The 16,121-nt window shown below is 48.9% G+C and overlaps 2 protein-coding genes across 2 annotated transcripts in view; one reads left to right on the top strand and one right to left on the bottom strand.

The window, feature by feature from the left end:
• Nucleotides 1-5,815: 5,815 nt before the first annotated feature.
• Nucleotides 5,816-12,217, top strand: LOC134009884 (mucin-17-like). Its single transcript, XM_062449633.1, has 9 exons — nucleotides 5,816-5,866; nucleotides 5,997-6,040; nucleotides 6,207-6,337; nucleotides 6,497-6,568; nucleotides 8,057-8,228; nucleotides 10,762-10,923; nucleotides 11,151-11,242; nucleotides 11,426-11,580; nucleotides 11,780-12,217. The coding sequence occupies exons 5-9, from the start codon at nucleotides 8,116-8,118 to the stop codon at nucleotides 11,822-11,824; spliced, it is 567 nt and encodes a 188-aa protein (XP_062305617.1). The 5' UTR covers nucleotides 5,816-5,866; nucleotides 5,997-6,040; nucleotides 6,207-6,337; nucleotides 6,497-6,568; nucleotides 8,057-8,115; the 3' UTR covers nucleotides 11,825-12,217.
• Nucleotides 12,218-13,217: 1,000 nt separating this feature from the next.
• snapc2 (small nuclear RNA activating complex, polypeptide 2) overlaps nucleotides 13,218-16,121 on the bottom strand; it is a 184,729-nt gene continuing 181,825 nt past the window's right edge. The window contains 5 exon segments of the mRNA XM_062449018.1: nucleotides 13,218-13,898; nucleotides 14,254-14,342; nucleotides 14,823-14,997; nucleotides 14,999-15,631; nucleotides 15,786-15,959. Coding sequence (XP_062305002.1) covers nucleotides 13,440-13,898; nucleotides 14,254-14,342; nucleotides 14,823-14,997; nucleotides 14,999-15,631; nucleotides 15,786-15,959 — 1,530 coding nt within the window. The 3' untranslated portion in view covers nucleotides 13,218-13,439.

Below are 16,121 nucleotides of genomic sequence, written 5' to 3'. Positions count from 1 at the left end.
CAGCCCTGACACAGCAGCGACAGCTACTGCCGGAACCACAGCAGAGCAGACCAGCCCGGACACAGCAGCGACAGCTACTGCCGGAACCACAGCAGACACAGCAGCGACAGCTACTGCCGGAACCACAGCGGAGCAGACCAGCCCTGACACAGCAGCGACAGCTACTACAGCAGTGACAGCTACTGCCGGAACCACAGCGGAGCAGACCAGCCCTGACACAGCAGCGACAGCTACTACAGCAGTGACAGCTACTGCCGGAACCACAGCGGAGCAGACCAGCCCTGACACAGCAGCGACAGCTACTGCTGGAACCACAGCGGAGCAGACCAGCCCTGACACAGCAGCGACAGCTACTGCCGGAACCACAGCGGAGCAGACCAGCCCTGACACAGCAGCGACAGCTACTGCAGGAACCACAGGGGACACAGCAGCGACAGCTACTGCCGGAACCACAGTGGAGCAGACCAGCCCTGACACAGCAGGGACAGCTACTGCCGGAACCACAGCGGAGCAGACCAGCCCTGACACAGCAGTGACAGCTACTGCCGGAACCACAGCAGAGCAGACCAGCCCTGACACAGCAGCGACAGCTACTGCCGGAACCACAGCGGAGCAGACCAGCCCTGACACAACAGCGACAGCTACTACAGCAGTGACAGCTACTGCCGGAACCACAGCGGAGCAGACCAGCCCTGACACAGCAGCGACAGCTACTGCCGGAACCACAGCGGAGCAGACCAGCCCTGACACAGCAGCGACAGCTACTGCCGGAACCACAGCAGAGCAGACCAGCCCTGACACAGCAGCGACAGCTACTGCAGGAACCACAGCGGAGCAGACCAGCCCTGACACAGCAGCGACAGCTACTGCCGGAACCACAGCAGAGCAGACCAGCCCTGACACAGCAGCGACAGCTACTGCCGGAACCACAGCAGAGCAGACCAGCCCTGACACAGCAGCGACAGCTACTGCCGGAACCACAGCAGACACAGCAGCGACAGCTACTGCCGGAACCACAGCGGAGCAGACCAGCCCTGACACAGCAGCGACAGCTACTGCCGGAACCACAGCGGAGCAGACCAGCCCTGACACAGCAGCGACAGCTACTACAGCAGTGACAGCTACTGCCGGAACCACAGCGGAGCAGACCAGCCCTGACACAGCAGCGACAGCTACTACAGCAGTGACAGCTACTGCCGGAACCACAGCGGAGCAGACCAGCCCTGACACAGCAGCGACAGCTACTGCTGGAACCACAGCGGAGCAGACCAGCCCTGACACAGCAGCGACAGCTACTGCCGGAACCACAGCGGAGCAGACCAGCCATGACACAGCAGCGACAGCTACTGCAGGAACCACAGGGGACACAGCAGCGACAGCTACTGCCGGAACCACAGTGGAGCAGACCAGCCCTGACACAGCAGGGACAGCTACTGCCGGAACCACAGCGGAGCAGACCAGCCCTGACACAGCAGCGACAGCTACTGCCGGAACCACAGCGGAGCAAACCAGCCCTGACACAGCAGCGACAGCTACTGCCGGAACCACAGCGGAGCAGACCAGCCCTGACACAGCAGTGACAGCTACTGCCGGAACCACAGCAGAGCAGACCAGCCCTGACACAGCAGCGACAGCTACTGCCGGAACCACAGCGGAGCAGACCAGCCCTGACACAGCAGCGACAGCTACTGCCGGAACCACAGCAGAGCAGACCAGCCCTGACACAGCAGCGACAGCTACTGCCGGAACCACAGCAGAGCAGACCAGCCCTGACACAGCAGCGACAGCTACTGCCGGAACCACAGCAGACACAGCAGCGACAGCTACTGCCGGAACCACAGCGGAGCAGACCAGCCCTGACACAGCAGCGACAGCTACTGCCGGAACCACAGCGGAGCAGACCAGCCCTGACACAGCAGCGACAGCTACTACAGCAGTGACAGCTACTGCCGGAACCACAGCGGAGCAGACCAGCCCTGACACAGCAGCGACAGCTACTACAGCAGTGACAGCTACTGCCGGAACCACAGCGGAGCAGACCAGCCCTGACACAGCAGCGACAGCTACTGCTGGAACCACAGCGGAGCAGACCAGCCCTGACACAGCAGCGACAACTACTGCCGGAACCACAGCGGAGCAGACCAGCCATGACACAGCAGCGACAGCTACTGCAGGAACCACAGGGGACACAGCAGCGACAGCTACTGCCGGAACCACAGTGGAGCAGACCAGCCCTGACACAGCAGGGACAGCTACTGCCGGAACCACAGCGGAGCAGACCAGCCCTGACACAGCAGCGACAGCTACTGCCGGAACCACAGCGGAGCAAACCAGCCCTGACACAGCAGCGACAGCTACTGCCGGAACCACAGCGGAGCAGACCAGCCCTGACACAGCAGTGACAGCTACTGCCGGAACCACAGCAGAGCAGACCAGCCCTGACACAGCAGCGACAGCTACTGCCGGAACCACAGCGGAGCAGACCAGCCCTGACACAGCAGCGACAGCTACTGCCGGAACCACGGCAGACACAGCAGCGACAGCTACTGCCGGAACCACAGCAGAGCAGACCAGCCCTGACACAGCAGCGACAGCTACTGCCGGAACCACAGCAGAGCAGACCAGCCCTGACACAGCAGCGACAGCTACTGCAGGAACCACAGCGGAGCAGACCAGCCCTGACACAGCAGCGACAGCTACTGCCGGAACCACAGCAGAGCAGACCAGCCCTGACACAGCAGCGACAGCTACTGCCGGAACCACAGCAGAGCAGACCAGCCCTGACACAGCTGCGACAGCTACTGCCGGAACCACAGCAGAGCAGACCAGCCCGGACACAGCAGCGACAGCTACTGCCGGAACCACAGCAGACACAGCAGCGACAGCTACTGCCGGAACCACAGCGGAGCAGACCAGCCCTGACACAGCAGCGACAGCTACTACAGCAGTGACAGCTACTGCCGGAACCACAGCGGAGCAGACCAGCCCTGACACAGCAGCGACAGCTACTACAGCAGTGACAGCTACTGCCGGAACCACAGCGGAGCAGACCAGCCCTGACACAGCAGCGACAGCTACTGCTGGAACCACAGCGGAGCAGACCAGCCCTGACACAGCAGCGACAGCTACTGCCGGAACCACAGCGGAGCAGACCAGCCCTGACACAGCAGCGACAGCTACTGCAGGAACCACAGGGGACACAGCAGCGACAGCTACTGCCGGAACCACAGTGGAGCAGACCAGCCCTGACACAGCAGGGACAGCTACTGCCGGAACCACATCGGAGCAGACCAGCCCTGACACAGCAGTGACAGCTACTGCCGGAACCACAGCAGAGCAGACCAGCCCTGACACAGCAGCGACAGCTACTGCCGGAACCACAGCGGAGCAGACCAGCCCTGACACGACAGCTACTACAGCAGTGACAGCTACTGCTGGAACCACAGCGGAGCAGACCAGCCCTGACACAGCAGCGACAGCTACTGCCGGAACCACAGCGGAGCAGACCAGCCCTGACACAGCAGCGACAGCTACTGCCGGAACCACAGCGGAGCAGACCAGCCCTGACACAGCATCGACAGCTACTGCCGGAACCACAGCGGAGCAGACCAGCCCTGATGCAACGGTTAAACCCACCAGTCCTGATGTAACTACGGATAAACCCACCAGTCCTGTTGTAACTACGGATAAACCCACCAGTCCTGTTGTAACAACTTCTGAACCCACCAGTCCTGTTGTAACTACAGCTAAACCAACGACTCCTAATATTGTTACAACACATTCACCTACAAGCACCAGCCCGGCTACAACAACAAAAGTCCCTATAAGGTGTGAAAACGGTGGAACTCCAAACCCTAATGGAGAAAGTTGCATCTGCCCCGACAGTTATAAAGGCAGAACATGCAAAGATATTGTTGACATCGTTTTACCAAGTACGTTGGCCATTTTGTCTGATAAACACTTATTACATAGTCAAAATATTTGTATAATTTCATAAATTATCTCAATAAGGACAAAGTGATTCATTGAAAAATGTTTTTTCACTGTACTGTACTTTTCAACGATTTTAATAACTCTTTTGGTTTTGTTTTAAGAACAAATTGAGAGGTCAGCGTTAGTCAAAATAGAAGTAGCTGAGACTTTCATACCAGAGTTCGAAAATAAGGAATCTACAGAATACAAGAACTTTGTTGAACATTTCACTACAGATGTAAGTAACCACTTAAAAAGTTTACCATTAAAAGGAAATACAATTTACAGTAGGCTATGTATTCATGAGTGTTCAACCCTCCATGTGTTGCTGTTTCAGATGCAGATATATTACATTACGAGGATTCAAAACTTCAAATCAGTGAATGTCATCAATTTAAGGTAACGTCCCCTATTCACAAGGAAACGTACTACAACATCATAAATGGTAAAAGGTAGTCAGGTGGCTGAGCGGTGAGGGAGTCGGGCTAGTAATCTGAAGGTTGCCAGTTCGATTCCCGGCAGAGACAAATGACGTTGTGTCCTTGGGCAAGGCACTTCACCCTACTTGCCTTGGGGGAATGTCACTGTACTTACTGTAAGTCGCTCTGGATAAGAGCGTCTGCTAAATGACTAAATGTAAAATGTAAATGTAAAAGGTAAAACTTGAAAGTATGCTTCGTCTAATTACACAAGTTTAACAATCATCAGCAGAGATGTAAAGCTTGGAAATCGTCGCTGCGTTGTCATATCGAATGTTGCGATAAAATGACATCACGATCAACGCTATTCAAAAAATATGTGACATGTTTTGAATTTGAAAAGGCATTGAATACTTTATTTTGACATTTAAACACCAACGAATTTGCTGGTTTTGAATTCACCTCTTTAAAATTGAACTATTCATTTATTTCAATGTAATAACAAATTAAAATCTAAAAATGTAAGGTTCGGAAATTCAGGTAACTCAAATTTGAATGGTGAAATTCAGATCCCAAAAACTCTAAACAAATAAATTTGACTCAAAAAAATTCAGATTGCAACATCCGGGATACCAAGGATAGGTAAGGCAATCGAGCCTGAATGTAATCGAGCCATCTCATTTATCCGAGAAGGGTCCAACTGCAGACCTCTCTCCTCAGACCACTTTCATTCAGGTGTGGCTGCAGGCAGTCATACATGAACACATGCAGATCAGTCATCCAATCACAGCCTGGGGTCTGAGTCAGTCATCCAATCATAGCCTTGGGTCTGAGGAGAGAGATCAGTCATCCAATCACAGCCTGGGGTCTGAGTCAGTCATCCAATCACAGCCTGGGGTCTGAGTCAGTCATCCAATCACAGACTTGTGTCTGAGGAGAGAGATCAGTCATCCAATCACAGCCTGGGGTCTGAGTCAGTCATCCAATCACAGCCTTGGGTTTGAGGAGAGAGATCAGTGATCCAATCACAGCATGGGGTCAAAGGAGAGAGGTCCGGTCTCAGACAAGCAAGCCCTTCTCAGATTTCTTTTGGCTAGAATCTTTCGGATCAGAATTTCACCATTCGAATTTGAGCAGCCTGAATCTTGTTCTATTTGAATTTCTGAAGCTTGATGTTTTTTTCTGGGAGGGGGGGGGCTTAATTTTACTATTCGAATTTGAACAAGCTGAATTTCCGAACCAGATTTTTTTTTTTTTTTTTTTTTACATTGAAATGAATTCATATTTCAATTTTAAAGAGGTTAATTCAAAACCAACAAATTCGGTTGTGTTTAAATTTGTAATATATTTAAATATAAATATTCAATGCCTTTTAAAATAAAAAAACATGATGTCACTGTCTTCTTCCCTGAACAAACAGCCGTCCGGCAACCAGACGCAGAAGATCTGCGACACAAGACGGCCTGTCGGACAAGGTAACCATGGTAACTTTATCCGTGTCAAGCCATTCGTAAGGGTTGTGCACACATTTAAATCTTAATGCAAACAATTATATTGATGTTAAAATATTTCAATGACGTTGGCTGTTATTCCCTACCTTACCAGATTCAAGATGGGGCCTTAAACTATGTCAGGACGGAAAACAACGGGTAATGTATGAACTAAGATTATAGTGATAGAACTACCACAAACAAAATGTGCATTTCAAAATAAGGGTAATACCGTTACACTAAGACATTTTCCTTGAAACGGTATTGAAAAGGTCAATGGTTTAAACTATTACTTTACAATACTTTACATTTTCCTCACATCCAGGGTAAGAGTCGAACACAACGTTGTTTTGGAGGTTAACAATTCCGCACAGGCAGAGACTGAATTCGACAGTTTATTTGAGCAAGTTCAGACTGCAGTAAAAGATGTCAAAACCTGTTCTGATGTCACGCCAGGTAAACAAATGTCTTTTTACCATGGGACTTTTTTATTTTTATGACTGGTAATTATTGGGATCACAGTCTCATATATATAAGATTTAAGGCCATTTTAAAACAGCAGTTTCAGATAGAATTTATGTGTTTTTTACCAACCTAATCTCCTACTCTTAATAGTCACTGTAGGTTGTCCTGGGTTCAACATAACCAGTACAGAACCACCAGAAAAAGAAGATTTGGATCTAACAGGTAAGTAAGAATAACTATACGGCGACGACATGTTCAAGATTGATAGAAGAATCAGGGTGTGTGTGTGTGTGTGTGTGTGTGAGAGAGAAACAGTCAGTGTGTTTTCATTCTAACAGCCAGGGACAAAGGTTTCCTCACACGTTTTGAAAATAGGAAATCTGTCCCGACGTTTGATCACAAAAAAAGATGTAAACGGCCGCATCCTCAGTGTTTAACCCTTGTGTTATCTTCGGGTCATTCTGACCCATCAGTCATTGTGACCCACCGTCGTATTGCGACAAATTTACCTCCTACAAAAACAAAGTGAAGCATTTTCTTTTAACTGTTGGGCTGTCTCAGACCCCCCACATTGCAATGGTTAAAAGAAAATTATTTTTATTTGTTTTTGTATTGGGTAAAATTGGGTAAACACAACGGTGGTTCGTTATGAACCTTTGGGTCATGTGACCTGAAGGCAGCACAAGGGTTAAACAAAGCTGTCCCAACCACATTTAAAATGCCCCCGATCTCTCTCTCGTTCACTCTCTGCCCCTCTTTCTCTCTCTCTCTCTCTTGTTCACTCTCTGCCCCTCTTTCTCTCTCTCTCTCTCTTGTTCACTCTCTGCCCCTCTCTCTCTCTCTCTCTCTCTCTTGTTCACTCTCTGCCCCTCTTTCTCTCTCTTGTTCACTCTCTGCCCCTCCCTCTCTCTCTCTCTCTCTCTCTTGTTCACTCTCTGCCCCTTTTTCTCTCTCTTGTTCACTCTCTGCCCCTCCCTCTCTCTTGTTCACTCTCTGCCCCTCCCTCTCTCTCTCTCTCTCTCTCTCTCTCTCTCTCTCTCTCTCTCTCTGTCTCTCTCTCTCTCTCTCTCTCTCTTGTTCACTCTCTGCCCCTCTTTCTCTCTCTCTTGTTCACTCTCTGCCCCTCCCTCTCTCCCTCTCTCTCTTGTTCACTCTCTGCCCCTCTTTCTCTCTCTTGTTCACTCTCTGCCCCTCCCTCTCTCTTTCTCTCTCTTGTTCACTCTCTGCCCCTCTCTCCTTCTCTTGTTCACTCTCTGCCCCTCTTTCTCTCTCTCTTGTTCACTCTCTGCCCCTCCCTCTCTCTCTCTCTTGTTCACTCTCTGCCCCTCTTTCTCTCTCTCTCTCTCTCTCTCTCTCTCTCTCTCTCTCTCTCTCTCTCTCTCTCTCTCTTTCTCTCTCTCTTGTTCACTCTCTGCCCCTCTTTCTCTCTCTTGTTCACTCTCTGCCCCTCCCTCTCTCTCTCTCTCTCTTGTTCACTCTCTGCCCCTCTTTCTCTCTCTTGTTCACTCTCTGCCCCTCCCTCTCTCTCTCTCTCTCTTGTTCACTTTCTGCCCCTCTTTCTCTCTCTCTTGTTCACTCTCTGCCCCTCCCTCTCTCCCTCTCTCTCTCTCTCTTGTTCACTCTCTGCCCCTCTTTCTATCTCGGGCTCTCTCTCTCTCTCTCTCTCTCTCTCTCTCTCTCTCTCTCTCTCTCTCTCTCTCTCTCTGACAGCTGTGTGTAAAGACTCTGTCTCGAACCCGGAGCATGCAGAACACTACCTTGTTGTCAACATGAGTGGCATACTGAAGTGTGTGAATAAGTGCAATCCTGGACACCCTGATCCCTTCACATGTGACAACGATGGCACCTGTTCTGTCTCAGCAGCTGAAGGAGCCCAGTGCTAGTATGTGCTTCACTTTACAACTACACACAGACACACACACCAACACACACACAGCTTAACACCAACACACACACACAAGTATGTGCTTCACTTTACAACTACACACAGACACACACACCAACACACACACAGCTTAACACCAACACACACACACACACAAGTATGTGCTTCACTTTACAACTACACACAGACACACACACCTTAACACCAACACACACACAAGTATGTGCTTCACTTCACAACTACACACAGACACACACACCAACACACACACACCTTAACACCAACACACACACACAAGTATGTGCTTCACTTCACAACTACACACAGACACACACACCTTAACACCAACACACACCTTAACACCAACACGCACACAAGTATGTGCTTCACTTTACAACTACACACAGACACACACACACACACCTTAACACCTACACACACACACTCCTTAACACCAACACACACAAGTACAGTTAGGTCCATAAATATTTGGACATTGACACAATTTTCATCATTTTGGCTCTGTATACCACCACAATGGATTTGAAATGAAACAATCAAGATGTGCTTTAAGTGCAGACTTTCAGCTTTAATTTCAGGGTATTTACATCCAAATCAGGTGAACGGTGTAGGAATTACAATACATTTTATATGTGCCCCCCCCCCCTTTTTAAGGGACCAAAAGTAATTGGACAATTGGCTGCTCAGCTGTTCCATGGCCAGGTGTATGTTATTCCCTCATGGGAGTTTGTTATTTCATTGACAAGGAGCAGATAAAAGGTCTAGAGTTCATTTCAAGTATGGTATTTGTGTTTGGAATCTGTTGCTGTCAACTCTCAATATGAAGTCCAAAGAGCTGTCACCATCAGTGAAATGGTGGTGCCATCCACCATCATTCTTAAAAAGAAAGAACGCACTGGTGAGCTCAGCAACACCAAAAGACCCGGAAGACCACGGAAAACAACTGTGGTGGATGACAGAAGAATTCTTTCCCTGGTGAAGAAAAACCCCTTCACAACAGTTGGCCAGATCAAGAACAGTCTCCAGGAGGTAGGCGTATCTGTGTCAAAGTCAAAAATTAAGAGAAGACTTCACCAGAGTAAATACAGAGGGTTCACCACAAGATGTAAACCATTGGTGAGTCTCAAAAACAGGAAGACCAGATTAGAGTTTGCCAAAAAACATCTAAAAGACCCTGTACAGTTCTGGAACAACATCCTATGGACAGATGAGACCAAGATCAACTTGTACCAGAATGATGGGAAGAGAAGAGTATGGAGAAGGGAAGGAACTGCTCATGATCCAAAGCATACCACCTCATCAGTGAAGCATGGTGGAGGTAGTGTTATGGCGTGGGCATGTATGGCTGCCAATGGAACTGGTTCCCTTGTATTTATCGATGATGTGACTGCTGACAAAAGCAGTAGGATGAATTCTGAAGTGTTTCTGGCAATATTATCTGCTCAGATTCAGCCAAATGCTTCAGAACTCATAGGACGGCGCTTCACAGTGCAGATGGACAATGACCCGAAGCATACTGCGAAAGCAACCAAAGAGTTTTTTTAAGGCAAAGAAGTGGAATGTTCTGCAATGGCCAAGTCAATCACCTGACCTAAATCCAATTGAGCATGCATTTCACTTGCTAAAGACAAAGGGGGAAGGGAAAATGCCCCAAGAACAAGCAGGAACTGAAGACAGTTGCAGTAGAGGCCTGGCAGAGCATCACCAGGGACGAAACCCAGCGTCTGGTGATGTCTATGGGTTCCAGACTTCAGGCTGTCATTGACTGCAAAGAATTTGCAACCAAGTATTAAAAGTGACAATTAGATTTATGATTATGTTAGTTTGTCCAATTATTTTTGGTCCCTTAAAAAGGGGGGGGCCACATATAAAATGTGTTGTAATTCCTACACCGTTCACCTGATTTGGATGTAAATACCCTGAAATTAAAGCTGAAAGTCTGCACTTAAAGCATATCTTGATTGTTTCATTTCAAATCCATTGTGGTGGTATACAGAGCCAAAATGATGAAAATTGTGTCAATGTCCAACTATTTATGGACCTAACTGTATGTGCTTCACTTTACAACTACACAGACACACACACACCTTAACCCTCGTGCTGCCTTCGGGTCACATGACCCAAAGGTTCATAACGAACCATCGTTGTGTTTACCCAATTTTACCCAATACAAAAACAAATTAAAATAATTTTCTTTTAACCTTTGCAATGTGGGGGGTCTGAGACAGCCCAACGGTTAAAAGAAAATGCTTCACTTTGTCTTTGTATGCGGTAAATCTGTCGCAATACGACGGTGGGTCACAATAACTGATGGGTCAGAATGACCCGAAGATAACACAAGGGTTAACACCAACACACTAATTAACACCAACACACACACACACAAGTATGTGCTTCACTTTACAACTATACACATATACATAGATCTATTGTGTACTTCCACATACACACCGACACACACCTTAACACCGACACACACTAACAGTGTAGCATTGGCGTTGTGTTTCAGTTGTCTCCACACAGGATCCACTTGGTACATGGGCGCCAATTGTAACCACCCCATCAACAAGATTGGCTTCTACGTGGGGATGAGTGTGACGGGCTTGGTGCTGGTGGTGCTGGTGGGGGTCCTGACTGCCTACCTGCTGCTCACCAAGCAGAGACAGAGGAGGTGAGCCAGTCGGCCTGACAGACAGCCTGCTGACTATAACATACTGTGTCACCTGGTGTGGCGGACTGCAAAATAACAGTGCTTTGTCACATAATCTTTTTTCTGTTCAAACCATGAAGTAAAAGCGTTACGGTGCGAGAATACACTTTCACCTCCCCCCCCCCCTCCTTCTCCTTGCCCTCCCCTCCTTTTCGACTCTTCCTCATTCCTACCCTCGGCCCCTCCAGAAACAAGGACGTCAAGGAGCAGATAGTGAATGATTGGCTTGAAGATGACTTTGAGTGGCCCCCGCCTCGACGACCAGCAGGGCCCTACGAAGGTATTAATAACTCCCACATTCCTTCAACATCGTCCCTCGGTCCGAAACTTGGCCGGTGTCTGTATATCATAAACTAGATTGGGAAATATCCAGTGTGGACTTTTGCTATGACGGTGTATAAAATCACACCTGGAGGATCTAGTTAGATCCTGATCTTGTACCTACTGTCTCTCCTTTGACCAGGGGCTAATAACACCACGTTCGAGGAAGAGGTGAACGTGTACCAGCAGTCTGGCGGGTCCCTTACCTCGGACACCTCTCAGCAGGGTGCCCGCTACCCAGAATCCTCCAGCTCTGCTCAGCCTCCACTCAATCCCTACAACTTTAATAACCAGCCGGTAGGATGAACAGACGCACACACACACAGACACGCACACACAGACACGCACACACAGGCACGCGCACACACACACTCACACACACAGACACGCACACAGACATGCACACACACAGGCACGCACACACACACACTTTAAACAAAGACAGACACACGCAGACAAAGGCTACCTGCCGACTTTCCTTCTTGTGTTCCCACAGATCAGGATTCAAAGACCCCAGATCAAAACAACATCTGAAGTGTAACTTCAGCTGCACCCAATGGCACTACACAGTACCTCACTTTTGTTTGCATTACAACAGTTCTGAGTTACATTCGCATTAACAATATTGATGACACCAAAGGAATATTTCTAAAAGTTCTGGACTGTATGTCTGTGGTGTCAGGGTTAAAGGTCTAAATCAACCAAATCATAAACATATTTATCCTAAATATCCTTAATTTATTGTAAAGCTACAGTAACAGTATATTGCCTATGAACCAATTTCTAGTTTTTATATTGGATCGAACAAAAGACATTACTTTGGTGGAAGGCATCATGACGTTTCTTTATTTTATTACCGTATATTTCCTGTTTACGATGCTGAATGAGCTACGGCCATTGCCCAAAGTGTAAATAATACCAAACCTATTCTGAATAAAAAGAATGTCAATTATTTCTTTGAACCATGAAATTATTATTTTAACTGTTTTATAGAACATTCTGGGTACAGATCTTATGTCTGTTAGTGAACAGCTATGGTTGTTGAGACTAGCTATTCAACAGTCAGACAAATGAGGAACAAGACACCGAAAAAACCTATTCCGTCAAACGCTCGAGGTCTGACAAAACCGTCTTTCTCCAAAACAATTGGTCATATACTTTAGGAGCTAATGATTACCCCAGGAAGGAGGAAGGATATACAAATATCTGACCTTGGTGGATACATCACAACGATACAGCATGACAACAGCGATCAAACAAAGAACCATAAAAACATGCCGTTGCAGGCAAATCTTGATAGACTACTATCTGGTTACTGATCTCAACTGGTGCCAACTTTCACCTCTGCCCCGATCTGCTTGGCGCTGTTGTAACTTTCTCAGAGATGCTGAATGAATGACACTGAGGACATGGGAAAAGTACTTTTATTTGTCATGTACTATACGAGTGCTTTGTTATTTACATGGGTTATTTGGAACCAGTGAAAAGCAGCCCTGTATTAGACACAAAAGCTGCCTACCACAGATCTACGGGAATTCCTCTTTGGTCTAGCGGTTTAGCGGTTAGATTAAAGGGTTCAAATCCCACCTTTACAGACACTGAGGCCACCTGTTTCTCAATCCCCACTGATAGGAGGCCTCGATGGCAGCAGGTTATTGGCTATAAACGTCAATAAAACATATTTGTATACCTCCTTAGTAAACACCTCAGGGTACAGTAAAATTGTTAATGTGTGACTGGATTCTGAGGACAGAGTGAGGAACTGAAAGTTGAAATACTGGATGGGAGACGTGGGGAAACGGAAACTCAAAAGATGAATCATTTACTGATAATCACTTTTAAGTCTCAGAAGCCTATCAGTCATCAAATATCCGTATCGCAAAATGTTTCTTGTGAATCATAAAACAGACTTAGAGATAAAAGATAGTACATACTCGCTGTTAAATACACTTTATTCTTATTCCAATCTAGCAGAAGAAATCTGAAACTCGAAAAGCATATTCTGACATTTACTCATTGCATATAAAATATTTTGCACTATTAACAGATTAATGGCCTCAGGAACATGGACGCATTAACGCCGCCATTTTCTGCCCTCTACAAAAGTTTGAACTTAAAACGACTCGGTTACCGTAGCAACCCCCGCCTCTCCCGGCCTACTGGGCCTGTCGTCGTGCCAACAGCTGTAAAGGCACCATGAAAGGGTTAAGAGGGCACACCGTCGCCTTCCCATTGGTCACCTTCTCCTGGCATCTGCTGCTGCTCCTCGATTGGCCGGAAGCGTTCTGAGACGAAGGCGATTGGCCGTCGGCATGTCCCTCACGGCCAGCGGTGGCCCTCTGCAATTGGGCAGCGTCCATCGCAACAGAACGCGGAGGGACCAGGATGCCGGGGGCCTCCGTTGCCACGGCAGCCTCTACCTGATTGGTGGGCTGCAACCCGTCTCTGTCCTGGCCATCTGGAAGGGGACCAATACCTGCCTCCCTTCCCCCGCTCACCTGGGCCTGGTGAAAGCCCCCCACTGGCTCCGCCCCTCCACCATCTTGTGCCTCCTGGGCGTCCATGTTGGATCCGGCCTCGCTGCGGTCCACGGGAGACGTGAGGCTGGCGTGTGCCTGGGGTGGAAGGCACAACATCACTGTGTCAGAACTCCGGAACAGGACGTGTTCTAGATCTGCACTTGAGTTCTGGAGATTCCTCCGAGCCTTCCATTGGAGGCCCCACTCAGAAGACTAGAAATAGCCACTCGTGTTTGATCAGAGATTAGCTTGACATAGAAAGAGAGAGAGAGAGAGAAAGAGAGAGAGAGAGAGAAAGAGAGAGAGAGAGAAAGAAAGAGAGAAAGAGAGAAAGAAAGAGTAGTACTGAAGATTCCAGTATAACAAAAAGGGGCCAAAATCATGTTTGTGTTCTGTAAAAGTTGTTGAATAAAAAAATATGAATACAAATAAGGGGGCCAACATAAGCTACCTGGATCATGTGCTGCTCCAGTCTAACACAGTCCAGCAGGGGGAGCTCTTCAGGTAGAGACAGCAGGACATCGAGCACAACAGCGCTCTCTGCAGGAGGGAAGAAGAAATTCAACAACAAAAAAATACAGTCAACAGCACAGACGTAAATACACCCGCCATTCATGACACCACAAAGTCGCATTAGAAAACGTGATTCAAATCCACGTTACGGGGATAAGCCGAGAACAACTAGAGAAAGACAAAACAAGGATGACAATCAGAGAAACGTAGAATAAGATTAATAGATTTTCGTAAAAACGGAAGAGAGTGTGACGGAGTAGAAAAGAGTACAAACGGAACAGTTCAGAACATACTGCGTCAAATCGTTGCAACGGTAACCGAATCAGTTTACGTTTAAATCTAACGCTATCCGGTCATAGCATATAACTTAAAAGTTTACAACTAACTAACTACCTATCCTTCCTAACAATTTTCACAACCTTCCACAAAATATTTTGTGGAAAACTGTACAGAGAAGGGGAGATGGAGACAGAAGAATGGAGGAAAGTGTCTTTGCTCTGGACTCACCCATGGGAGTGAGGCAGTGCTCCTGGTTGACTTTGTGGACTTGGCTGAGGTACGAGTAGATCTTCTCAAAGTCCACGATGCAACGCAAACCCATGGTTCTGGGAGAGTCCTTCTGGGCGAACTTACTGGTCCGCCCAAACCTGGTGGAGGAGGATGTGGTGGTGTTGGAGGAGGAGGAGGGGGGGGGTGGAGGAGGAGGATGAAGTGGTCATGGAGGAGGAGGTAGTGGTGGAGGAGGAGGAAGTGGTCATGGAGGAGGGGGTAGTGGTGGAGGAGGAGGAGGAAGTGGTCATGGAGGAGGGGGCTGGGGTAGAGGAGGAGGTGGTGGAGGTACTGGAGGAGGAGGTAGTGGTGGTGTTGAAGGATGAAGAAGTGGAGGTAGAATTGGAGGAAGAAGCCGGCTGGGGAGATGATTGTTCAGCTGAGCCCCTGAGGGAAGCTGATGTCGTGTCGGACCCTCCAGGTTGACCGGGGGGAAGGATGGAAGCGGGAGAGTTCGACTGCAGTCTTCCACATCCCGACGCCGGGGAACCAGAGATAAGCCTTGCTGGTGTCACAGTGGTCGATGTGGCAGATGGGTCAGACTCACTGGTGCTGGCGATCCTGGAAGTGGAAACAGTCGCGGTGGGTGGGTTGGGGAGGGTGACCAGGGCGGGCTTGGGGAGGGTGACCAGGGCGGGGTTAGGCATGGGCATGGGTCTGAAAGGGATTGTGCGCGCGTCAGAGGGGACCTGAGCATCGCAGTGGTCGCGGCGGGGAGGGTCGGAGTTTCTGAGGCTTCGGGGCTCCGTGGAGCAGAGGAACATCATCTGGAGATGAAAGAAGCAACAAGGGAGGAATGGAGAGATAGAGAAGGAGGGACAGAGACGTCACAATGGATAAAAGCGTCTTGCAAATGGACACGGTATCCTTATATACAGGATCCGACCCATAGGCGGTCGCTTGGACGGTGGGTTTTATGACCTGGGAGAAAGCAGAGGTGACAGGGTCGACCACGGATCCAGCCGCGTCCTCGGCCAGCTGGCTCCACACCTCGATGGGCACCCTGGCCGCCAACGCTGTCCTCCGCTGGCGGCTTAGCTGCTGTACCGTCACCGTCACCGCGTGGCTCTTCAGGGTCTCCACCATGGTCTCCAACTGGGAGGGAGGGAGAGAGAGAAGGGGAGGTGGAGAGAGGTGGAGTGAGGGAAGGAGGGGGAGGAAGAGAGGAGGATGGAGAGAGAGAAGGGGAGGTGGAGAGAGGTGGAGTGAGGGGGCAGGAGACAAATAATTATCGTAATGTCGACAAAAGGAAATACA

The sequence above is a fragment of the Osmerus eperlanus genome, chromosome 23 (genome assembly GCF_963692335.1).
Source record: "Osmerus eperlanus chromosome 23, fOsmEpe2.1, whole genome shotgun sequence".
Lineage (NCBI taxonomy): Eukaryota > Metazoa > Chordata > Actinopteri > Osmeriformes > Osmeridae > Osmerus > Osmerus eperlanus.
The sequence above is the reverse complement of the archived record's forward strand: the minus strand, read 5'-3'. Positions and strand labels throughout refer to the sequence as shown.